This window comes from Argopecten irradians, chromosome 8 (genome assembly GCF_041381155.1).
Source record: "Argopecten irradians isolate NY chromosome 8, Ai_NY, whole genome shotgun sequence".
In the NCBI taxonomy this organism is placed as follows: Eukaryota; Metazoa; Mollusca; class Bivalvia; order Pectinida; family Pectinidae; genus Argopecten; species Argopecten irradians.
In genome coordinates, this window is record NC_091141.1 from 2,270,098 (window position 1) to 2,297,802 (window position 27,705).

General features: G+C 35.8%; 1 protein-coding gene across 1 annotated transcript in view; it reads left to right on the plus strand.

The window, feature by feature from the left end:
- Positions 1 to 27,705, plus strand: part of LOC138328888 (uncharacterized) — a 96,715-nt gene that overhangs the window by 12,739 nt on the left and 56,271 nt on the right. The window contains exons 2-13 of the mRNA XM_069275604.1: positions 14,531 to 14,692; positions 14,868 to 15,009; positions 16,325 to 16,396; positions 17,444 to 17,518; positions 17,901 to 17,963; positions 18,143 to 18,220; positions 19,204 to 19,272; positions 19,639 to 19,710; positions 20,887 to 20,964; positions 21,507 to 21,578; positions 22,060 to 22,131; positions 22,690 to 22,848. Of these exons, the coding sequence (XP_069131705.1) occupies positions 14,578 to 14,692; positions 14,868 to 15,009; positions 16,325 to 16,396; positions 17,444 to 17,518; positions 17,901 to 17,963; positions 18,143 to 18,220; positions 19,204 to 19,272; positions 19,639 to 19,710; positions 20,887 to 20,964; positions 21,507 to 21,578; positions 22,060 to 22,131; positions 22,690 to 22,848 (1,067 nt within the window). The 5' untranslated portion in view covers positions 14,531 to 14,577. The remainder of the gene's footprint in view (positions 1 to 14,530; positions 14,693 to 14,867; positions 15,010 to 16,324; positions 16,397 to 17,443; positions 17,519 to 17,900; positions 17,964 to 18,142; positions 18,221 to 19,203; positions 19,273 to 19,638; positions 19,711 to 20,886; positions 20,965 to 21,506; positions 21,579 to 22,059; positions 22,132 to 22,689; positions 22,849 to 27,705) is intronic.

Sequence of the window (27,705 nt, forward strand, 5' to 3'; positions counted from 1 at the left end):
TGTGTGTTATGTGTGTGGAGGCACGACAATGGGGGTGTAGGGGATGTGTGTGTTATGTGTGTGGAGGCACGACAATGGGGGTGTAGGGGATGTGTGTGTAATATGTGTGTGGAGGCACGACAATGGTGGTGTAGGGGATGTGTGTGTTATGTGTGTGGAGGCACGACAATGGGGGTGTAGGGGATGTGTGTGTTATGTGTGTGGAGGCACGACAATGGGGGGTAGGGGATGTGTGTGTTATGTGTGTGGAGGCACGACAATGGGGGTGTAGGGGATGTGTGTGTTATGTGTGTGGAGGCACGCACAATGGGGGTGTAGGGGATGTGTGTGTTATGTGTGTGGAGGCAGACAATGGGGGTGTAGGGGATGTGTGTGTTATGTGTGTGGAGGCATGACAATGGGGGTGTAGGGTGATGTGTGTGTTATGTGTGTGGAGGCATGACAATGGGGTGTAATGTGTGTTATGTGTGGTGTAGGGGATGTGTGTGTTATGTGTGTGGAGGCAGGACAATGGGGTGTAGGGATGTGTGTGTTATGTGTGTGGAGGCAGGACAATGGGGGTGTAGGGGATGTGTGTGTTATGTGTGTGGAGGCACGACAATGGGGGTGTAGGGGATGTGTGTGTTATGTGTGGAGGCACGACAATGGGGGTGTAGGGGATGTGTGTGTTATGTGTGTGGAGGCACGACAATGGGGGTGTAGGGGATGTGTGTGTTATGTGTGTGGAGGCACGACAATGGGGGTGTAGGGGATGTGTGTGTTATGTGTGTGGAGGCACGACAATGGGGGTGTAGGGGATGTGTGTGTTATGTGTGTGGAGGCACGACAATGGTGGTGTAGGGGATGTGTGTGTTATGTGTGTGGAGGCACGACAATGGGGGTGTAGGGGATGTGTGTGTTATGTGTGTGGAGGCACGACAATGGGGGTGTAGGGGATGTGTGTGTTATGTGTGTGGAGGCACGACAATGGGGGTGTAGGGGATGTGTGTGTTATGTGTGTGGAGGCATGACAATGGGGGTGTAGGGGATGTGTGTGTTATGTGTGTGGAGGCATGACAATGGGGGTGTAGGGGATGTGTGTGTTATGTGTGTGGAGGCACGACAATGGGGGTGTAGGGGATGTGTGTGTTATGTGTGTGGAGGCATGACAATGGGGGTGTAGGGGATGTGTGTGTTATGTGTGTGGACATGCTTCCTATGTTTGTCAAGAACCGTGTCTTCCTCTATCCACTTTGTTAACATCCTCTTCAATTCCTCCCAATATCATACACCCTGTCCTGCCATATTACCATTCCAATGGCCTTGTATATATATGTATCATTAGGACATGTACTTCTGACATTCCGGTAGTGTTTGTCTCTAAGGAAACAACCTCCAATGCTCACAAATAGAAATTGTCCTGCTCAACTGTTTTGAAATAGCTAGAAGAGGTGAAAAGAAAAGTGCCAGAATGGGGTTTGAACTTGTCGGGTGCACAATTGCTTAGATGTAACAGAGCACATGGTTTTAAGATTTAATTGCTGCCTCTACCATAATTGGAACTGGGAACCTCTGAGTTCCCTCTGATGCTCAACCGATCAAGCTACAGAGAAGTTCTCTGTAGCCGAGCGGTATATTGCGGCTTGTATATATATATGACTGATATTTCTTGAAGTATACAGACATTGACTTCTTCACTAGCTTAATTACCATCCTGAACATGCCTCTGATCATGTCTATGAACAAAAGTGCTTTCCTAAAATCTCATGGCCACCTAATCATTGCCATTAATGGCCTCGCAGAATTCAATTGAAATAGAAAAGTCTATCAATCAGTAGTACTTGTTGAGTTTGAACCTCATGGTCACAGATGATTGACCACTAAATCCAGTAATTCATGGTCATTTCTAGACATTTTACATGCATTGACGGTACATCTCTTTAATGGAAGACCCATAATAATCAAAATACTGTGGTACATAGTTATCTTATTTGGATGTCACCTTTCTGTGAACTTCTAATTTGTCCCTGTGTGTGTTTTTTATTACTAATTGACTTTTGTTAGTATTCATGGGAAATTGTTTTCATGACCAGCATAAAATCTGGACATATCATAGAGTGTTCCTGGCGGCAAAGTTTAACTGTATTCCTTTATGTTTTAATTACTTTCCCAGTAGCTCGTCCACACGATTGATATCAAGCCCTAAGCATAGAGGTAACACAAACTTGATTACTGACCTTGTCATTGCTTGACTAAAATTTGTCCCTTTAATGCTTTTAGATATGTATGGTATGTTCTGAAAATGGAAATTATACTGTAAGGTTTTTGCTGTGTATCTCTGAAAATTTGTTATCCCCTGCCCAACGAAGTTGGCGGGGGATATACAAATGGGTTCCGTCCGTCCGTCCGTCCGTCCGTCCGTACGAATTGTTTCCGGAGCATAACTCTAAAACCAGTAGAGATATTTCCACAAAACTTCATACACACATTGGTCTTATGGTCTAGTAGTGCCTTTTGCTATTTTTAGGTTTTTATTTTTTGCATTTTTTCCGTAACCATGGAAACATTGCTGAAAATATCATATTTTTGTACCAGGTTCGTTTCTGCAGCATAACTCTAAAACCAGAAGAGATATTTCCACGAAACTTCATAGACACATTGATCTTATAGTCTAGTAGTGCCTTTTGCTATTTTAAGGTTTTCACTTTTTGTACTTTTTTCTGTAACCATAGAAACATTGCTGAAAATATCATATTTTTGTAGCAGGTTCATTTCCGGAGCATAACTCTAAAACCAGCAGAGATATTTCCACGAAACTTCATAGACACATTCTGTTTATGGTCTAGTAGTACCTTTTTCTATTTTTAGGTTTTCATTTTTTGCACTTTTTCCGTTACCATGGAAACATTGCTGAAAATATCATGGTAAATGGTAAATGTTACTTTGCAAAACTCCACCCATCTTTGTGTATGTAGTCTAATATAAATGTCAAGGCTGTATACCTGATTCAACAATTGCAGCCCCCGCTCTACTTGAATTATACTCCATCTTTTATACTCCATCTTTTTTGTTTTTTAGCTACACAACTTCCTTTTTCAGTTTTTTTTGGCGACGACATTGGGTGTGTAGGGGATGTGTGTGTTATGTGTGTGGGAGGCACGACAATAGTGGTGTAGGGGATGTGTGTGTTATGTGTGTGGAGGCATGACAATGGGGGTGTAGGGGATGTGTGTGTTATGTGTGTGGAGGCACGACAATGGGGGTGTAGGGGATGTGTGTAATATGTGTGTGGAGGCACGACAATGGTGGTGTAGGGGATGTGTGTGTTATGTGTGTGGAGGCACGACAATGGGGGTGTAGGGGATGTGTGTGTTATGTGTGTGGAGGCACGACAATGGGGGTGTAGGGGATGTGTGTGTTATGTGTGTGGAGGCACGACAATGGGGGTGTAGGGGATGTGTGTGTTATGTGTGTGGAGGCACGACAATGGGGGTGTAGGGGATGTGTGTGTTATGTGTGTGGAGGCATGACAATGGGGGGTGTAGGGGATGTGTGTGTTATGTGTGTGGAGGCAAGGCAACAATGGGGGTGTAGGGGATGTGTGTGTTATGTGTGTGCAGGACAATGGGGGGTGTAGGGGATGTGTGTGTTATGTGTGTGGAGGCACGACAAGGGGATGTGTGTGGTGTGGAGGCAGACAAGGGGTAGGGGATGTGTGTGTGTGTGGAGGCACGACAATGGGGGTGTGTAGGGGATGTGTGTGTTATGTGTGTGGAGGCACGACAATAGTGGTGTAGGGGATGTGTGTGTTATGTGTGTGGAGGCACGACAATGGGGGTGTAGGGGATGTGTGTGTTATGTGTGTGGAGGCACGACAATGGGGGTGTAGGGGGGTGTGTTATGTGTGTGGGGCACGACAATGGGGGTGTAGGGGATGTGTGTGTTATGTGTGTGGAGGCACGACAATGGGGGTGTAGGGGATGTGTGTGTTATGTGTTTGGAGGCATGACAATGGGGGTGTAGGGGATGTGTGTGTTATGTGTGTGGAGGCACGACAATGGGGGTGTAGGGGATGTGTGTGTTATGTGTGTGGAGGCATGACAATGGGGGTGTAGGGGATGTGTGTGTTATGTGTGTGGACATGCTTCCTATGTTTGTCAAGAACCGTGTCTTCCTCTATCCACTTTGTTAACATCCTCTTCAATTCCTCCCAATATCATACACCCTGTCCTGCCATATTACCATTCCAATGGCCTTGTATATATATGTATCATTAGGACATGTACTTCTGACATTCCGGTAGTGTTTGTCTCTAAGGAAACAACCTCCAATGCTCACAAATAGAAATTGTCCTGCTCAACTGTTTTGAAATAGCTAGAAGAGGTGAAAAGAAAAGTGCCAGAATGGGGTTTGAACTTGTCGGGTGCACAATTGCTTAGATGTAACAGAGCACATGGTTTTAAGATTTAATTGCTGCCTCTACCATAATTGGAACTGGGAACCTCTGAGTTCCCTCTGATGCTCAACCGATCAAGCTACAGAGAAGTTCTCTGTAGCCGAGCGGTATATTGCGGCTTGTATATATATATGACTGATATTTCTTGAAGTATACAGACATTGACTTCTTCACTAGCTTAATTACCATCCTGAACATGCCTCTGATCATGTCTATGAACAAAAGTGCTTTCCTAAAATCTCATGGCCACCTAATCATTGCCATTAATGGCCTCGCAGAATTCAATTGAAATAGAAAAGTCTATCAATCAGTAGTACTTGTTGAGTTTGAACCTCATGGTCACAGATGATTGACCACTAAATCCAGTAATTCATGGTCATTTCTAGACATTTTACATGCATTGACGGTACATCTCTTTAATGGAAGACCCATTATAATCAAAATACTGTGGTACATAGTTATCTTATTTGGATGTCACCTTTCTGTGAACTTCTAATTTGTCCCTGTGTGTGTTTTTTATTACTAATTGACTTTTGTTAGTATTCATGGGAAATTGTTTTCATGACCAGCATAAAATCTGGACATATCATAGAGTGTTCCTGGCGGCAAAGTTTAACTGTATTCCTTTATGTTTTAATTACTTTCCCAGTAGCTCGTCCACACGATTGATATCAAGCCCTAAGCATAGAGGTAACACAAACTTGATTACTGACCTTGTCATTGCTTGACTAAAATTTGTCCCTTTAATGCTTTTAGATATGTATGGTATGTTCTGAAAATGGAAATTATACTGTAAGGTTTTTGCTGTGTATCTCTGAAAATTTGTTATCCCCTGCCCAACGAAGTTGGCGGGGGATATACAAATGGGTTCCGTCCGTCCGTCCGTCCGTCCGTCCGTCCGTACGAATTGTTTCCGGAGCATAACTCTAAAACCAGTAGAGATATTTCCACAAAACTTCATACACACATTGGTCTTATGGTCTAGTAGTGCCTTTTGCTATTTTTAGGTTTTTATTTTTTGCATTTTTTCCGTAACCATGGAAACATTGCTGAAAATATCATATTTTTGTACCAGGTTCGTTTCTGCAGCATAACTCTAAAACCAGAAGAGATATTTCCACGAAACTTCATAGACACATTGATCTTATGGTCTAGTAGTGCCTTTTGCTATTTTAAGGTTTTCACTTTTTGTACTTTTTTCTGTAACCATAGAAACATTGCTGAAAATATCATATTTTTGTAGCAGCTGGACGGTGAGTTATAGAGACATGCAGCTGGCCCACCTACAGGGTGAGCTAGTGCATTACTGAGCTACCTGTCTGTCACCACCTACTGCATTAAACTTTGATCAAGAATTAATCAATAGAAAATACAGGTGTTTTAGATAAAGATAAGGAATATCAATTATCACACCTGTGTCACAGAGCATCAGAGACCTTTACCTCATCAACGGAGACCTCAGATTATCTCTGTCTATTCTAGTACCAACAGAGGAGAATATGGTATCCCTTGCTCCTTATACAAGGGCCCAAATCATTTATGTTACTGTATTGGTACTGATGATGAATACACAGCTACAGCAATATTGTTGTAATAGAAGCGGAAAAATGTACTCTAAACTCTATGGTTCCATCGAACCCTGCAGGACCTCTGAACACTGCAGATAGAGGTGGATGCTCACAAATTGAGCTACTTAGTTGTCACCATGCATGCAGCAGTTGCCCCATCTGAAACCATAACATCATGCAATATGTTAACACATGTTAAACATTTTTGTAAAAAACAACAGGGTTGCATAACGATCATTATAATTAGTAAATTGTTCATTAAAAAGCCAAATGAACAGGATGGATCAAACTCTTGCTGTAGAATTGCTTTCAAAAACTTTTTAAAAAAAGGGTCATGAATGGTGCCACTATAAGGTGGTTCTATATGTCTTTGGTGATAACATTATAATCTTTAGGAGTAGGTCATCAACCATAGAGGAAGGGGATGTACATTGTGCAATGCTGGTAAAGCTCAGATATATACAGTCCTTATTATTGATTTAGCTGTTCTATAGACTGTCTGTCATACATATCTGTAGAACTCAGTTGGTGTTAACATTTCATCAGACCAAGCGTTTGGAATTAATACTGGTACTAATGGAAAGCATATTTTGTGAGTATTTCTGTCTTTTTTAGAATTTTGTTATTAAATGTTATCAAACACTAATTATATTTTGTAAAATTAAAGATTAAATGTTGTAATTTTCACTTTTCATGGTAAATGTGATTGCCGTAACGTGTCTCCAAAACATATTGGTATAATTGGACTTATAACTCATTGCAGACCCATTTGAACTCTTCTAAGAGATGACTTATCTAGGTTAAGGTGTCCTTGAACATTCTATCTTAATCCTGTTAAACGCTGGGTTGCAAGGTTCAAAATCAATCAAGCAAATTTATGGTTAATTAGCATAATATTGTAAGGGATCTTCAAGTTCACTGGTAATCTGTACGGGACTGATGAATTAAGGCACAATCTGATTAAACTCATTGTTTTAAGCTTGTATGTTGTCTGAACATCTGAAGGTACACCACTTGTTCACATTACCATGATAACATTCAGATGATCCGAAAATAATTAATTTAATTTGACCGCAATGAGCAATAGATCCTGATTATAGGCTCTGATTTATAAGTTGCCTTGGAAACAGAGAAGATAGCTGGAGTTTTGAGGACAATGACAGAGCTGCAAATTGCATTAATTAACAACATTCTGTTAGCATAAAATTTTGTAATTTTAATTTAAGTTTCCATTTGTTTTTTTATTCAGAGATGCATACAGGAATAAATTCATAGCTGATGATACTAAGTATGAAAAAATCTGTCGGAATATAGATATTAGCAACATTATTGTTTTTGACTCGGTGTATTGAACTGCATTTTTGACTGATATTCTAAATGAATTGCTATTGTGCGTCTTTTAACATTTCAAAATATACAGTTCATGCACCAGTGATCAAGAAAAAATAAGAAGTATTTCAGAAATACATGGTATTCTGAGTTGGAAACTTAATAAACAATGAAGCCATTGAATTGTTAATCTTCATTATCATGACTAAGATTTCGACCTAAGCAGTGTTGTGTTACGTCGTTCTGAGATAGTCAATCATACAAAAGCTTTAAAAAGCGGTTTTGATATGCTAATTAGTTAATGCAAAAGGTCATTTGAACATGACCCTGACTCCTGTCACTACAGTATGTTCAGGTGTAGCAAGGAGGAAACAAAGCTGCAAGCAGTTATCTTTAATCAGATATTGCCTGTGGAAATGGCCTTGACCTGTGCATCAGATGGCTTGAAGATCAATTGTTTTCAAACATTTTTTTTCATGTTTTTGGCTTGTTTTTGGTAATGAAGGTAATGGTATTGATGATAAACTGATTCAATTAAAATTTATGGTAAATCATTTTAAATACCTTACGTAGGAAAACTACCACTGTAGGCACTAACATAGACTAAAATTGGAAAAAAATGTCGGACGAGTTAAAAAAATCAGCATGATTCAAAGGTAATTTACAGAGTTATTGCCCTTTGCAGAAATAATTATTGAACCTTGTGAACATGATAACTTGAGTAAATATGAACTGAGCATAATGAAAATTTTTGTGTAGACTAACATTGGAATTAACGATCTCGGACCAGTTCAAAGGTCAGAATGATTCAACATTAATTTACAGAGTTATTGCCCTTTGCACTAATAATTACTATTGAACCTTGTGAACGAGATAACTTAAGTAAATATTCACCAAGCTTAATAAAATTTTGTATGTAGACTAACATTGGATAGGTCTTGGTCAATTCGAAAATCGACCTGAGTCAAACGTAACTTATGTAACAGTAGTAATTTCCCTTTGCAATAATAATTATTTAACCTTGTGAACACGGTAATGTGAGTAAATATGCACCAAGCTTAATGAAACTTTTTGTATGTAGACCTATAAGATGTATGTTTCTATTTTGTGAACAAAAGACCTATGGGCCTCTTGTTTTGTTTTTATTGGGTTTCATTTATGTATTCTGATCATTAAATGCTGCAAGTTTTACCTACAAAATTTGGACCTATAAACATAATGAAATATACGTATGAAGTACCACTTTGACATTAGCACACAGAAGATTCTTTTGAAAGGCCGTATTGATTTCAGAAGTAAGTAAAATAATGAGACCACTTGTTACAATTTTATATTTAGTTTATATATGCTATAGGAGAACATCTTAGAATAGAAAAGTTTTACTTTGTTATTTAGTCACTAAATATAGGCTTTTACAATGTATACCAATTTTATTTTGGTCAAGTATACAAGTCAAGTTGGGTAATGTTTGTACAGTATATTAAAGGAACTTACTCAGTCTGTTAGGGTCACTTCAGTCTGCATGGGCCTTATCAAATAAATGCAAATATTTATCAGATATCTGACAGGGGTTTTCAGTTTTATCTTAATTTTTATTATCTCTACTTCCTGTTTGAAAAAATTATATTCTCCTTTTTGGAAAAAATAAATAGATATAAAATGTGTTTTTATTGTGATCAGGGTTTGACTTATCAATAAAGCATTGATAACTAAACTGGGATCTCAGTCATTTCACATAATAAAACATTGATAACTAAACTGGGATCTCAGTCATTTCACATAATAAAACATTGATAACTAAACTGAGATCCCAGTCATTTCACATAATAAAACATTGATAACTAAACTGAGATCCCAGTCATTTCACATAATAAAACATTGATAACTAAACTGAGATCCCAGTCATTTCACATAATAAAACATTGATAACTAAACTGAGATCCCAGTCATTTCACATAATAAAACATTGATAACTAAACTGAGATCCCAGTCATTTCACATAATAAAACATTGATAACTAAACTGAGATCCCAGTCATTTCACATAATAAAACATTGATAACTAAACTGAGATCCCAGTCATTTCACATAATAAAACATTGATAACTAAACTGAGATCCCAGTCATTTCACATAATAAAATCCGTCATTACATAATAAAACATTGATAACTAAACTGAGATCCCAGTCATTTCACATAATAAAACATTGATAACTAAACTGAGATCCCAGTCATTTCACATAATAAAACATTGATAACTAAACTGAGATCCCAGTCATTTCACATAATAAAACATTGATAACTAAACTGAGATCCCAGTCATTTCACATAATAAAACATTGATAACTAAACTGAGATCCCAGTCATTTCACATAATAAAACATAAATAATGGTTTATTGATTACTGTTATATAGGACTGTTTTTGTTAAGTCATGATGATGATATAATCTTTATGTTTGCATGAGTCAGTAAATCAATGTAACTGCTAGTGCACACCATAAAATTCTAAACATTTTGGGGGAAAAAATGCCAATAAATTTGGGTAAAGTCAATATATTGTGTAAATTATACTTTCAGGTTTTGAAATTTGAAATGCTCAAGATATGACTCAATATAATTTACATACAACCGAATAGTATAAGGCCACTTGTCAGTGTTCCAAATGGTGAATTTCAACAGAATTTTACCTAGGTATAAATAAAGACTATTGTTTCTTTGTCGCCAGGTGGTCTTTATAGACAGGTTTGACCGTGCATGAAAAAGAAAACACTTAAACTTTAAACATTGCCAAAATCTGTAATTTAGTTTTACTCATAAAGGGATCTTTTGTTAAAAAATAAATATAAAATTAAAGGTATCCGTATACAGTACAAGATTGATTTGATTTGTTAAGTTTTACTTCCTAATAAAGGCCAAGGTCATTTAAGGATGTGTCAGGTAAGAGTTGAAGGAAAGCCGGTGTCACTGGAGAAAAACCACTGACCAGTGGTCAGTACCTTGCAAGTGCCCCACATGGAATTCAAACTTGCGATCCAGAGGTGGAGGACTTGTGGTATTATGTCAGACATTCTGTTGGGGGCCGCACCAGTACAGTAGATACTGACTTCTCAGCCTAATGTGCCAATAAACTGTACCTTAATTCACACATATTCCACACCAATATGTGGTCCTGGAAACTTGTTTGTTGGTTTCGTTCAATGCTTTGAAATTGCCAAATGTGGAAGGAAAGTATTTATTCCATATAGAAGAAACCACATGAGTCTTGTGATATTAAACTCTTATAAATCGGAGATAAATTGTAGTCATTCCACTAGACATAAAGTATATAGCTATATACACTGGTAAACCACTGCTGGGACTTTTAAAGGGCCCTGGTTCACACTGCGATGAAAGACATTACCTTAAATAATTAAGAGGTATTAAATGGCTATGACAGGTCATTTTGAGTTTAGTGTGAAAAGGTTGTCCTACACGTCCCCTACTGTTGTTCACTTATGATATAGGGGTAGTCTACCATGTTTTTAATCATATATAACAAAAATGTCAGACAGGCAAATATAGCTCTTACAGCACATTTAAATAGACGATTCCAGGTTGATATATCAAGTGGTATACATCTTCTAGTGTTTAATTCACTAATAGCCAATTTACAGCTATTATATATTAATGTCTGCATTAAATTGATTCTGTTTGTTCTAGCAGACATGATAATTGTAGCTTCTGTATTAATTCTAACAGGCAAATGGTTTACTCAGCGCAAACTGACCTATCATTTCAAGACTGTTGGATTCAATATGTTGAATTATTAGTTTATTGTTCTATACATAGCCAACAAGCTAGTAAACTAAACCACACTGACCCGCTCCTTTTACATAGAATAGATGTAAAGTGTTCCTTTGGAAATATTAGTCAAATTATGAAACACTGAGTACATAATGATAAATATGGCTTTAAAATTGTTTAGTTCGTGTTAAAAATTAATTTCAGCAACATGTTTACTGTTTGCAATTTATTTGATTGGTACCAAAGAGTACACCCAGTGTATCTTCAATCAAAGTATTTTATATGCAGACAGCCTGTAGGTTGCTGGGATGGAGGGCTACCAAGTTTGTTGAAATGAATGACCTTGACCTTCATTCAAGGTCACAGGGGTCAAAAAGGCTAAAATCTTTAAACGACTTCTTCTCAAGAACCAGAGGGCCCAGGGTACTGATATTTGGCCTGTAGGATGCTGGGATGAAGGGCTACCAAGTTTGTTCAAATAAATGACCTTGACCTTCATTCAAGGTCACAGGGGTCAAATAGGCTAAAATGCTTTAAACAACTTCTTGTGAATAACTAAGAGGCCTAGAGACCTGATATTAGGCCTGTGGCATGCTGGGATGAAGGGCTACCAAGTTTGTTCAAATGAATGACCTTGATCTTCATTCAAGGTCACGGGGGTCGAATAGGCTAAAATCTTTAAATGACTTCTTCTCAAGAACCAGAAGGCCCAGGGTACTGATATTGAGCATGTAGCATGCTTGGATGAAGGGCTACCAAGTTTGTTCAAATAAATGACCTTGACCTTCATTCAAGGTCACAGGGGTCAAATAGGCTATAACCATTTAAACAACATCTTGTGAATAATAAAGAGGATTAGAGACCTGATATTGGGCCTGTGGCATGCTGGGATGAAGGGCTACCAAGTTTGTTCCAATGAATGACCTTGACCTTCATTCAAGGTCACGGGGGTCAAATAGGCTAAAATCTTTAAATGACTTCTTCTCAAGAACTATAAGGCCAAGGGTACTGACATTGGGCATGTAGCATGCTTGGATGAAGGCTATCAAGTTTATTCAAATGAATTACCTTGACCTTCAATCAAGGTCACAGAGGTCAAATAGGCTAAAATCTTTTAACGACTATGTTGTATTGTGAAAACAGGATGTACATACCAGTATTTTATTTATTCACATGTGGATCACTCAACAGTAAGATATGGTAAGAACAGCTAGGGGAGGTAACTCATCAGGTAGCTGGAATATGTTCTAATAATCTGTTGTGAATCAAAAATCTATAAGATTGATGGCTAGACATGCATCCCTACAAATCCCCAGTTTGAATGAAGTGATCACACATTTAATCTCATTGACATTCTTTAGTTTATTGGTGGAATTTTAACTTCACACAGTTATGAACATTAAATTCCTATGAAATTCCATGTTTTTATTTTATTGGTGGAATTTCAAGTTCACATAGTGATGAACATTAAATCTGTAACACATAATGTATGGGGAATTAATTCTTATTTCTTTTGAAACCTTAACAAATAGGGAATGATCATGTAAAGATGCTTTAGATTATTTGGTAATATTACATATTTTATCTATACCATTGATATAGACACAATTAACAATTGACTTGATCTTAACCTTATTTAATTGACTGTGCAATATGTAAATGCAGCGGAAATGGATTGGTCATCGGTGACCAGGTTGCTAATTTAAAATCATTAGACCACCTGGCTAGTGTATTGATGTCCCAGGTTTGAGTCCTAAGGTCTGGCTGCTACTTCTTCTCCTCTCCGGTTATATAGGCCTATCCATAATAGGTTTAAGTTTAAAGAATCTTTGTATTTCATTACTGTTGTAATAGTCCTAACTATCATAATCTTTAATTGTTAGTCAAGTGACTAGAATATTGTACTTTTGTAAAAATAAGATCTTGATTGGTAAATTGTTGGGGTTTGAAACACTATGAATCAAGGAAGGCAATTCTTATACAAAGTTGATGAGTCAGTTACAGCTGTTGACATTTTTATGGTCTTTTTTTAACTCTGGAATGAAATCTGTCTTGCAGTAATTTGTATACTGACTCGATCGTTATGTTTAAGGCTTTAGCTGTATTTTTCTTCTGTTTTGTTCATGACCTTGCAATGAAAGGTGTGGGAGATAAGAAAGGAGGACTTATCACCACTTACACTTTTGGGGTAAAAAAAAGGGTTTCATAATAACAAATAATAAAAAAAATTGAAGTAATGAGCTTGGCATGCTGCAATGAAGAAGCCTTTAAGTAATGTGTCAGTCTACCATCTCAGCACAGTCAAACTAGCTAGTATCAACTAAGACCTAGCGGTGTGGCTTGATCTCATCTGGAATATTTTGCTATACACTCCTCCTTTCTTTTTCAAAGTCTTCACATTAAATAACACAATACCCTATAACAACACTGCTGGTGTTTAGCTGGACATCAATTCTGTCAACGGGAGAGAGGAAAATGTGACCTGAGACTGGGGTTCAAACCCAGGACATCCAAACACTAGCTGTATGCTCTACAAATCGAGCTGTCACAGATGATTGACACAGTTACATTCCACATTAGGATTCTATCAAAAGACTTAATTGTAAGGGATTACAATGCTGGATGAGAATCATTACTTGATATTTACATTTCCATTGTAGCAAGCGCAGTTGGCATTCATCAGTCAATGAACTGCCAATCGCTTATTATGACATCGTCAGCATTGTGACGTCACAAGTGTTGCGCCAGCGGTCATGAAAGATGGCTATTCAAATGGCTGTTTCGTCATTGACATAATTAAATGTATGCTTTCGTTATTCATTATAGATGCAAAAATAGGGATTTCATCATAGAATTGTTACCAGATGTAAATATAAGCATAAACATATATTCAACAAGGAGTGCTTAGGCGTGCTTCATGAAATGGCACAATTCTAAAAAGGAGAGTAAGCACCATAAAGTAGAGGATGATGTACATATAAAATAATTATATTGATCAATGAAGCATGCAGAATTAGCTACATTGATATGCAATAGAAACTGTTATAGCTTATTGAATGGTGTTAAGGGAAATGAAACTAACTAACCCAGCCTCCATATTGCTGTTTTATTACAGTTAAATATTTTTGAAGCACTGGGAAAGTTGGCACCAATGTTGATCGAAGGTGTGACTTTTCTTCTGTAGGTTAATAGTTTATGTTGACTTCAAAAAGAAGAAAGGGATCAAAATCAAAATACAATTTCTTGACTCTCTTTATTCACGTAATTTGATTACGATTAGACTTTATGACAGCTAATGATTTCATAATATTAATATGTCAACTTAAGTATGAAAATAAAGGAAAATTAAATCTTTTTCTGTACAGCCATTTCTAGTTCTTGTTGTAATTGTTAACTTCTATTGATCTTGTTACAGACATTACCATGGAGACGACAGGGTAGATAACTCCTGTGTATTACATTATGGACACAAGTACTGGATTGTCCTTGGTAACATTGCTCCTCTGTATCAATGGTGTTGGAGCATGGATAGGCAAAGATTTCTGGAATTCTCGTTACAGTATCCTGAATTATCCAGGCAAGTGTTCAATTGTTCAATCAAGCTTCTTTCAATTATGTAAGCTCCCCTTTGCGATCATAATAATATTCCACAAAATTACAAAATTAACCGACTTTACATGTACCGTAGCTTGTGTATATTATAAATAATCTGTTGATGATTTTATGATATTTTTTTTCGTGACTTTTTCTAGATTTCTGGGGTCTGTGGTCAGATACGACATCTTACGCTGTAGACCACTATCATTTATCTACTGGTGAATACGGTGGACGAACGTGCTCTGGGTGTAGCTGTAATGAAAAAGACAGAGTTGTCACTGGGTGTTCTGGCTCTGTGTAAGTATTTACTGGATACTTTGTCATTAAACAGGTTTGTCTTCAGTTTGGAAAACATTAATAGAATCTTTCCCATCCTTGAGGGCATACGAAATCACAGCCGAGGGCTGGACATTCACGAATTCATCCGAAAGTGCAGTCTCACGGTACACCCCCATATGATTATTTTTTCTTCCACATGTACATACAAAAGAAAGAAATGAGAATAAATCTGTCATTCCCTTTGGGGCAAGACAGGAGAATCTCAACCCAAGTGGTAAGAATCTTACATTGTCTAACATGAGGCTAATAATCTTATCCGGAGGGTTGAGATTCTCCTGTCTTGCCCCTAAGGGTGTGAATGATTCTTTTTCTCTTACCCTGTGCAGCACTTTGTGTATCACATGCAAAGATCTTGTATAGCTTGTTTTACCCTAGGGTGAGATAAAAAAATCTCACACCAATAAAATTACTGATATATTCTGTCTGTGGTAATTTAGAGAAAGTAGTCTCCAAAGAAACAAACTGCATGTGATATGAACACGAGCCCGACAACTGCAAGTCGACATTGATGGAAAATCTAACATTGATGATGTCATCAACAATATATGCCACCGTTTGGCGGATCATCATGTAATTGCTTTGTCCATACTTCCAACATTATATATAATCAACTGGCATAATAAGTGAGGTTCTTGGTAGAAATGCTTCTTGTGGATGAATACTTTTCTTTTTTTTCTTTCAAGAATAGTAGAAAATAATCAAAGATGAGTCTACCAAGCAGATACAAATTTAAAAAAAAATCTCTGAAGAGAATTTGGATGGTCAGCACTTGGAAAACCTTGTGCTTATCCCTCAGAACTTTCACTTGGTTAAAGATATTCCTCTATAAGATGCATTTTGCTGACAAAGCTGATGGTGATTGATTACTTCTTTTATAACAAATTTCATTGAAAAGCATTCTGTTCTATTGGATTTTTCAAAGCAATTTGACATTATCATAAAAATACAGTTGATCACAATGTCATGTTGAATGCTACTTTCCTAATTTGAATGAAGAAGTTTACAATGTTTGCTGAAAGATTTTATTTCATTGTATCAGACTTGAGATATGACTCATGCAGTTGTATTTCTAATTCCCCATGTGTATATAAAGATTCATCTGTTCACAAAACACAAATAGCATGACACAATGTATAAAAGACTGAGCTTCTTAAAATGTTTGATCAGTGACAAGACGTGTTTGAATGTTTAAGATTAAGATTCATGGATCCATAATACTGCACAGTTAATTATGACTGTCATATAACAACAATTTCTTTGCTTCCCTTTTCAGGTATTTGAAGAATTATGTGTTTGATAACTTGACGGTAGATTCCTTTGGTTCCCTGGCTTCGGTCACAACAATGTAAGTGTAACCTTACTCACCACACAATGGTGCTACACTGACATAGATGTAAATGTAATTTTAACCCGACAAACTATATGGCTATGAATTAAAGTGAGAACATCTGGTAAATATGGATTGTTCAAATGTTCTTTTGTTATATCTTATCAGTCTGGACTGAAGTACCACTCGGCATTTAAATTACCGTATTTGACCCAATCAAGCGCCCCTCCCTCTTTTTTAGTCTTCAATATAACTTGCTTCAAATTAAAATTTATTTATGGCTTACTTTGTTGAATAAGTTTATGAAAGAATAGTCCAATGTTTGTTTCTATTAAGCACCCCTTATTTGCTTCAATTTTTGAAGCACCCTGGACACTTATTGGGTCGAATATGGTATAAGCAAATAAGTGAAATTTGGGTCACAAAGTGTACAGGTAAATTAATGTTCTACAGATGTCACTATTATTAACCTTTCTTTTCATACATTATCTGATTTATTACTTGCGTTTAAACAAAAATACATTTTTTCTTTCTGTATTGTGTCTTTAAATGAGGTATTCATTATAAAAGCTGAAATTTATACGGTACAAAGTATTTCCAATGACAATGTTCACTATAGATTCCCACATTATATAACTCAGCAAAGTTGTGATTCTGTTAGACAAGTGTCCTTGATCTGCAGTCCACACTTTTTGTAAGTGTCATAAGATTTTAAGTGTCCATGTATATTGCTAGGTTGTCACCAAGGTTATTTTGTCTTTGCATATATAGCGTAACCTCCCTTGTGGGTAGGTATCCATGGTGAAGTCATTTTTTTGAGTGAATCACCATTTTCTCCAAACCAAAAAAAAAGACTTTTCGCTTGCAAACACATGCCATTTTAATCAATACTTACTTAACAAAGGCAAATAACTCTGAAATATACAAATACAAAATGACACAAGAATATGTTACAATTGTGATTTGATAATGAAGTTGTATGTATGATTTCAAATATCATAAAATAATAAAAATTTTGATATATTTTAACAATTTACAGTGACACCATTCTGTATGCTTTTTCAGTAAAATCATCAATGTACCAACATTTGTGTTGATTGAGAAGGGACTTCTGACTTCAATGACAAGTTTGACAGAGCTGTGAGTATGAAATAGATATGTGTTGCAAATAAATGTCTGAATAGCTTGTATCTGCCCTGTATATGTTTGTCTCATGAGATGAGGTAGACTTTATTTAACCTTTTCATATATATTATATACCTGAAATATGATTTCTGATATCCATTCATTCTGTAGGGGTGAAGTGTTGAAGATTACCAGTGTAGAGTTCTACCTTTAGATTTTGAGTTTGTGAATATGACAGGGACAATAAAAATGATAGCGACAAATATCTCTATAAGCCCCCTGAAATTGTCTTTCAATATTTTGATATACATGTATAGTATAAAGTATTAAGTACTTGACATGTGTTCAGGTGAAACAATTCAATGTTACAGTAGTTATTACTGATATTTCATTGCAGGACCATCACCAAGACTGGGTTGACGGCTGTACCAGATGTGTCCAACACTGCCCTGACACAAATGTGAGAGCTTCATTCATTACAATGCATAATAGTTTAGTTGTATATATTTACCTTGATGGGTCATTATGGTCCAAAATTCAATGGTCAAAATATGTCTTTCAAATTACAAAAGTGTATGTAACAACAACAAAAAATTAACAAAAAATATGGTCTCTATTTTTTTTTTTTTTTTGTTGCAGGATGCTGGGAGAAAATGCTATTAATCTGTTCAGTCATAACTACACCAAGATTAACTGGCCTTCAACTCTCACAAAAGTGTAAGCAAAAATTTGTTTTCCATACTTTCATGCAAATATTCTGTATTTGCATATTACAGAGTTATCTACCCTTGCGGGTAGGTATTTATTGTGACGTCATGAGTTTGTAAACGTAACGTCATACTTTTTGGAGAAAACAATGTGAATTGCGCTCACAAAATAATGACTTAAAGATGCTCCACTGCCGACAGAGCATAAATGATACTTGTCATTTGAGTAATAATTAGTATTTAATTGTGTATATGTATGACTAATTAACATAAAAAATAATATAAATAATTTACTTTGCTTTTCGTGCATGTGCAATCAGTACTTCATTCTATATAGGATATAGTGCCATGGAATTTTTTCGGGATGCAATTATTTATTTTTTATATTTCTAACTTGAAGTAAAATTAGAAGCTCAAATTTTTCAATGGTGGTAATGGTGTAAAGTGAGTAACTGAAGATAAATACTCAATCGTCTGTTCCTGTTTTTGATAGTGAAAAAAATCATTTGTCAGTGGTGGAGCATCTTTAAAATTTGATACTTAGCCACAAAGCTCTGTAATATGCAGAGAAGGAATAGGATCTTTTATAGGCGATTTTAGTATTAAGAAGTTTTAAAAATTAAAACTTTGAGATGAGTTTCATAATTAGCATATAAAATGAACACTTAAAGATATTTTTACCAGAAATCACATAACTACAACATTTCGAAGAATCTTGCGATCAAATGGATTTCTAAAATACAGCGGAATTGCCACCATTTTATCCCGCTGTCATTTTATAGTTTCTGTCATGATGTCACGATGAATTTCTAGCCATATCACATTAGTGACATGCAAAAATATCACACAGGCAAAAATCACCGAAATCACGAACATCCGAAAATCTGGCGGATTATGTGATAAAAAATAAATAAATCCATTAAGACTGGACTTTTGGAAATCACATGATTTATTTATTGCCGTGATGTTTGTAGATGAATATTGATTTTTCAGCTCTTTGATTGAGAACAGAATTAGTATGATACCGACAGGCTATTTTAGTGGGAGCAGCATTGAGTACCTGTGAGTATCCATATTACATTTTTATTCTTATTTTTTGGTACTGAGATGATTAATTATTCTATTATCTAAAATTCTATCCTTAAATATTCCATCATTAAATTCTCTATCGTTTAATACTCAATATCTTAAATATTTTTTATCAAAACATCTTTCAGTTGATTGCTTTGGAGATTCATCCCTTACGATTGTTGACTATTGAAAGTTTTTAAAGACTCCTGTCCATTGAAAGTGCAAAGTGATTTTGATACATGTTTTTGTGAATTTCTCAAGTTACATCACAATCACTGGTCACAAAGTCCTTTTGTCTTACTTCTATACAAAGAGTTTAAGATTTTTTAATTAGAAGTTTGTTTGATTGGTATACAGTGGTTTGAGTAGAAACAGTCTGAGATATGTCCCTGGATCAGCTCTGAAGGACGTCAATACACTCCTGTTTCTGTGAGTACCAGACATTTGTGGATTTAAACTCTAAAACATTAATTGTGTTGTTTGGAATTAAAAATTATTCACCACTGAAAATTTATTGAGGACTATTCAAGCAAATTGCCAGACTAGCCAAAGAAAACATTAAATAAGGCTGATTTCAAACCCAGACACATTATTTCTACAGAAGGTTGAATAACATAATTAAACTCCAAATATCATAATTTTGGTAGCAAATTTCATAAGTGGAGTGGAGACTAGTTATATCTTATTATTTACTTTTTTTTTTTCTTTGAAAAAAATACAAATGAATGTTCATCAATTTTTAGCTCACCTGGCCTGAAGGGCCGGTGAGCTTATGTCATGGCGCGGCGTCCGTAGCTAGTCCGTCCGTCAACATTTCCTTTAAATCGCTACTAGTCATAGAGCTCTGCATGGAATGTAACCAAATTTGGCCAGAAATATCCTTGGGGGAAGCGAAACAGAGTTTGTTTAAACTTTGGCTCTGACCCCTAGGGGGCAGGAGGGGCGGGGCACAATAGGGAAATAGAGGTAAATCCTTTAAATTGCTACATATTTGGCCAGAAACATCCTTTGGGGAAGAGGAACAGAGTTTGTATAACTTTTGGTTCTGACATCCTTTAAATCGCTACTTGTCAAAGAGATCTGCATTGAATGTAACCAAATTTGGCCAGAAATATCCTTGGGGGGAAGGGGAACAGAGTTTGTATAAATTTTGGTTCTGACCCCTAGGGGGCAGGAGGGGTGGGACGCAATAGGAGAAATAGAGGACAATCCTTCAAATCGCTACTAGTCATAGAGTTCTGAATGGAATATAACCAAATTTGGCCACAAACATCCTTTGGGGAAGGGGAACTTTGTTTGTATAAATTTTGGCTGTAACCCCCTGGAGCAGAAAGAATGGGTCTCAATAGTGAAATTAGAGGTAAATATTAAATTCCTTCAGAAAAGAAACAATGATCCTGTAATCAGAACATTACTTGGCATTGCAATAACCAGGTGAGCGATACAGGCCCTCTGGGCCTCTTGTACAAGTGAATGTTTATTGATTTTACAAATTAATGTTTATTATCTTTACATATTATGTTTATTATTTTTACAAATATGTTAATTAGTTTTACAAATTATTGTTTATTATTTTTTTCAAATTAATGTATCTTACTGTTACAGAGGTGTTGATGAGAATCTGATTACAGGTGTGTCCAGATCTCACCTGTCCTACTTTGCATCCTCCCAGCTAAAACACCTGTAAGTACAATAAAAAAAATTGTTGGATAGTTGATTATGCTTTTAACAGCCTAGGTTATATATGGACAGTCTCAGTATAGGCCTGCATATATATGCTATGTGTGCACGTTCTATACTTGTTTGTGTATTTTGTGAGACTTTTGAAATATTGTGTCTCCTTGTGATAGTGAAAACTGTTGCTGTTCTGGACCATACTTACACTAGCTAGCCAATGATGCAGAACAACACACTCTACCTGGCCACATGATAGTGAATTAATGAAGATTTGTGAAACTGGGGCCAGGAGGAAAAGTCGCAATGTTAATATTGATGTATTTAAATGAGGTTTTTGGAAATTTTGGAATGCATGTTGGAATTGAATAAACGTCTGTTATCAATCCATGTTACATTAAACTTTAACTGGTTTGTTCCAAGATCTTTGTGCTCTTCATAAAATCATAAACAACAAGTTAAGGTTTGCTGGAAGAATTTAGTAGTGCATGAACATTTTGAAGTGTTTCTAACATGAGTAATACAGTTCAATATTTTCTGTTTTTGGACAGTAACCTGAGTAACAATGCCATAAGATACATTCAGCCCATGGCTTTTGAACAGATTGGCAACCTTAAAGTTCTGTAAGTATTGAATCCCATTCAGTTCAAAGAGCTTTGGTTGAAATCGGAAAAAAGAACGTAGCTCTTTACAACTTATAAACAAACAGTTCAATTTAAGCTAAAAAAAAAGCAGTTTCTAGTAAATCTTTGATTTCCATAACATTTCTGATAGACTATAGCTGTTTAATATTCTACTGTAAACCATTTTCTTTTCTTTTGTGCCTGTTGAATCAGTTTGATTAGAAGATTTGCGTTTACGACTTTGAAATCTTATGTAAATATCTATCAATATCAATGAGGTTTATATGCATTTGTGGAGATAAACATTTGAGAATATAAAGTGATAGTGAATTTTGCGAAAGTAAATGGCTTGCGAAAGAATGTTCGTTTACTCTACATCGCTGGCATTTAACTCATTTCTAAATCACAATATAGAAATACCTTTTCATGAAATGTAATCTGTAAACAGTTTTTGAAAGTTATAAAATATGTATTTTCACAGGGAACTCCACAATAATGAGCTGACAACACTAACGAAAGGAGTGTTTGCCAACATGCCAAATCTTCTACATTTGTAAGTGCTCATCAATATATAATGTAGAACACGGCTATAACTAACCTATGGCAATCGAAAAAGGAAAATCGCTTTGTTATATGCATTGTTCATTTTACAGACTTATCTTATAGAAACCATGATGGGAAATGAAACTTGCTCTTATAAACATGAATTTGTTGTGAGTGTGTTTGTTATAAACTTGTTTAAATGTACTCTAAACATTAATTACCTGTTATCATATTTTACTGTTCAGACTTTTAATACTAAATTGTGCTAGTAGTATCCTAATTAAAATAGGCTGATCATATCAAAATGATAAATGGTTCTCGTGATGATAAAAAGACTTGTTTGATTTGATACAATGAGCTTTTGTGATGATCATATCAAAATGATTTTCAGAGATTTAGTTTAAAAAAACAAACCAACCACTCTGATGTATATTAAATATCTTAAGGGAAAATCTAAAAGAAGAGAAAATATCATTCTTTCCATTAAATGACATAGATCATTCTATGATTGGTGTCAAGATTCCTCAGGGATATCTTGTTATGATCATATGGAAATGCCATCTTTCAGAGATTTGGTGAAGAACAAGTTAACTATTCTAGAGGAGGATAGTGTAACAAACTTGGCAGCCCTGGAAACACTGAAGCTACACAGTCAGCTTCAGGGGAATGGTCTGACTAACATCTACTACAACGCCTTCAAAAACATTAACGGCAACCTCACAAATCTGTAAGTATTCAAACACATCATCGACAATCTCACAAATCTGTAAGTATTCAAACACATCAACGGCAACCTCACAAATCTGTAAGTATTCAAACACATCATCGACAATCTCACAAATCTGTAAGTATTCAAACACATCAACGGCAACCTCACAAATCTGTAAGTATTCAAACACATCATCGACAATCTCACAAATCTGTAAGTATTAACTGTAAGTATTCAAACACATCAACGGTAACCTCACAAATCTGTAAGTATTCAAACACATCAACGGCAATCTCACAAATCTGTAAGTATTCAAACACATCAACGGCAATCTCACAAATCTGTAAGTATTCAAACACATCAACGGCAATCTCACAAATCTGGAAGTATTCAAACACATCAACGTCAATCTCACAAATCTGTAAGTATAAAAACACATCAACGGCAATCTCACAAATCTGTAAGTATTCAAACACATCAACGGCAATCTCACAAATCTGTAAGTATTCAAAAACATCAACGGCAATCTCACAAATCTGTAAGTATTCAAACACATCAACGGCAATCTCACAAATCTGTAAGTATTCAAACACATCAACGGCAATCTCACAAATCTGTAAGTATTCAAACACATCAACGGCAATCTCACAAATCTGTAAGTATTCAAAAACATCAACGGCAATCTCACAAATCTGTAAGTATTCAAACACATCAACGGCAATCTCACAAATCTGTAAGTATTCAAACACATCAACGGCAATCTCACAAATCTGTAAGTATTCAAACACATCAACGGCAATCTCACAAATCTGTAAGTATTCAAACACATCAACGGCAATCTCACAAATCTGTAAGTATTCAAACACATCAACGGCAATCTCACAAATCTGTAAGTATTCAAAACATCAAGCAATCTCAAATCTGTAAGTATTCAAACATCAACGGCAATCTCACAAATCTGTAAGTATTCAAAACACATCAACGGCAATCTCACAAATCTGTAAGTATTCAAACACATCAACGGCAATCTCACAAATCTGTAAGTATTCAAACACATCAACGGCAATCTCACAAATCTGTAAGTATTCAAAAACATCAACGGCAATCTCACAAATCTGTAAGTATTCAAAAACATCAACGGCAATCTCACAAATCTGTAAGTATTCAAACACATCAACGGCAATCTCACAAATCTGTAAGTATTCAAAACACATCAACAGCAATCTCACAAATCTGTAAGTATTCAAACACATCAATGGCAATCTCACAAATCTGTAAGTATTCAAACACATCAACACAATCTCACAAATCTGTAAGTATTCAAAAACATCAACGGCAATCTCACAAATCTGTAAGTATTCAAACACATCAACAGCAATCTCACAAATCTGTAAGTATTCAAACACATCAATGGCAATCTCACAAATCTGTAAGTATTCAAACACATCAACGAGCAATCTCACAAATCTGTAAGTATTCAAACACATCAACAGCAATCTCACAAATCTGTAAGTAAAACACAATCAAACTGGCATAACATCAACAATCTCACAAATCTGTAAGTATTCAAACACATCAACGGCAATCTCACAAATCTGTAAGTATAATTCCAACACATCAACAACAATCTCACAAATCTGTAAGTATTCAAACACATCAACGGCAATCTCACAAATCTGTAAGTATTCAAACACATCAACAGCAATCTCACAAATCTGTAAGTATTCAAACACATCAACGGCAATCTCACAAATCTGTAAGTATTCAAACACATCAACGGCAATCTCACAAATCTGTAAGTATTCAAACACATCAACGGCAATCTCACAAATCTGTAAGTATTCAAACACATCAACGGCAATCTCACAAATCTGTAAGTATTCAAACACATCAACGGCAATCTCACAAATCTGTAAGTATTCAAACACATCAACGGCAATCTCACAAATCTGTAAGTATTCAAACACATCAACGGCAATCTCACAAATCTGTAAGTATTCAAACACATCAACGGCAATCTCACAAATCTGTAAGTATTCAAAACACATCAACGCAATCTCACAAATCTGTAAGTATTCAAACACATCATCAACGGCAATCTCACAAATCTGTAAGTATTCAAACACATCAACAGCAATCTCACAAATCTGTAAGTATTCAAACACATCAACGGCAATCTCACAAATCTGTAAGTATTCAAACACATCAACAGCAATCTCACAAATCTGTAAGTATTCAAACACATCAACAGCAATCTCACAAATCTGTAAGTATTCAAACACATCAACGGCAACCTCACAAATCTGTAAGTATTCAAAAACATCAACGGCAATCTCACAAATCTGTAAGTATTCAAACACATCAACGGCAATCTCACAAATCTGTAAGTATTCAAACACATCAACGGCAATCTCACAAATCTGTAAGTATTCAAACACATCAACGGCAATCTCACAAATCTGTAAGTATTCAAACACATCAATCGGCAATCTCACAAATCTGTAAGTATTCAAACGCATCATCAACAGCAACCTCACAAATCTGTAAGTATTCAAACACATCAACGGCAATCTCACAAATCTGTAAGTATTCAAACACATCAACGGCAACCTCACAAATCTGTAAGTATTCAAACACATCAACGACAATCTCACAAATCTGTAAGTATTCAAACACATCAACGACAATCTCACAAATCTGTAAGTATTCAAACACATCAACGGCAATCTCACAAATCTGTAAGTATTCAAACACATCAACGGCAATCAAACAAATCTACAAGTACTCAAACACATCAACAAACTCTCAAATCTGTAAGTATTCAAACACATCAACAGCAACCTCACAAATCTGTAAGTATTCCAACACATCAACGGCAAACAAACAAATCTATGAGTACTCAAACACATCAACAACAACCTCACAAATCTGTAAGTATTCAAACACATCAACGGCAATCTCACAAATCTGTAGTATTCAAACATGTCAACGGCAATCTCTACAAATCTGTAAGTATTCAAACACATCAACGGCAATCTCACAAATCTGTAAGTATTCAAACACATCAATGGCATTCTCACAAATCTGTAAGTATTCAAACACATCAACGACAACCTCACAAATCTGTAAGTATTCAAACACATCAACAACAACCTCACAAATCTGTAAGTAGTATTCAAACACATCAACGGCTGTAAGTATCATCAAGCAATCTCACAAATCTGTAAGTATTCAAACACATCAACGGCAATCTCACCAATCTGTAAGTATTCAAAAACATCAACGGCACTCACAAATCTATAAGTATTCAAAAACATCAACGGCAATCTCACAAATTTGTAAGTATTCAAACACACCATGGACAATCTCACAAATCTGTAAGTATTCACACACACAATCGACAATCTGACAAATCTGTAAGTATTCAAAAACACCATGGACAATCAAACAAATCTGTAAGTAAACTCACAAACATCAATAACAAACTCACAAACATCAACAATAATCTCACAAACATCCACAACAATCTCACAAACAACAACAAAATCACAAACATCAACAACAAACTCACAAACATCAACAACAAACTCACAAACATCAACAACAAACAACATCAATAACAAACTCACAAACATCAACAACAAACATCAACAACAAACTCACAAACAACAACAACAAACTCACAAACATCAACAACAAACTCACAAACATCAACAACAAACTCACAAACATCAACAACAAACTCACAAACATCAACAACAAACTCACAATCATCAACAACAATCTCACAAACATCAACAACAATCTCTCAAACATCAACAACAATCTCACAAACATCAACAACACTCTCACAAACATCAACAACAAACTCACAAACATCAACAACACTCTCACAAACATCAACAACACTCTCACAAACATCAACCACAAACTCACAAACATCAACAACACTCTCACAAACATCGACAACAAACTCACAAACATCAACAATCTCACAAACATCAACAACAAACTCACAAACAACAACAACAAACTCACAAACATCAACAACAAACTCACAAACACCATAAACACTCTCACAAACATCAACAACAAACTCACAAACAACAACAACAAACTCACAAACATCAACAACAAACTCACAAACATCAACAATAAGCTCACAAACATCAACAACAAACTCACAAACATCAACAACAAATTCACAAACATTGACAACAAACTCACAAACATCAACAAACTCACAAACAACAACAAACTCACAAACATCAACAACAAACTCACAAACATCAACAACAAACTCGCAAACATCAACAACAATCTCACAAACAACAACAAACTCACAAACATCAACAACAAACTCACAAACATTATCAACACTCTCACAAACATCAACAACAATCTCACAAACATCGACAACAATCTCACAAACATCGACAGCAATCTCACAAACAACAACAAACTCACAAACATCAACAACACTCTCACAAACATCAACAACAATCTCACAAACATCAGCAACACTCTTACAAACATCAACAACAATCTCACAAACATCAACAACAATCTCACAAACATCAACAACACTCTTACAAACATCAACAACAATCTCACAAACATCAACAACAAACTCACAAACATCAACAACAAACTCACAAACATCAACAACAAACTCACAAACATCAACAACAAATTCACAAACATCGACAACAAACTCACAAACATCATCAACACTCTCACAAACATCAACAACAATCTCACAAACATCAACAACAAACTCACAAACATGAACAACAAACTCACAAACAACAACAATATCACAAACAACAACAAACTCACCAACATCAACAACAATCTCACAAACATCAACAACAA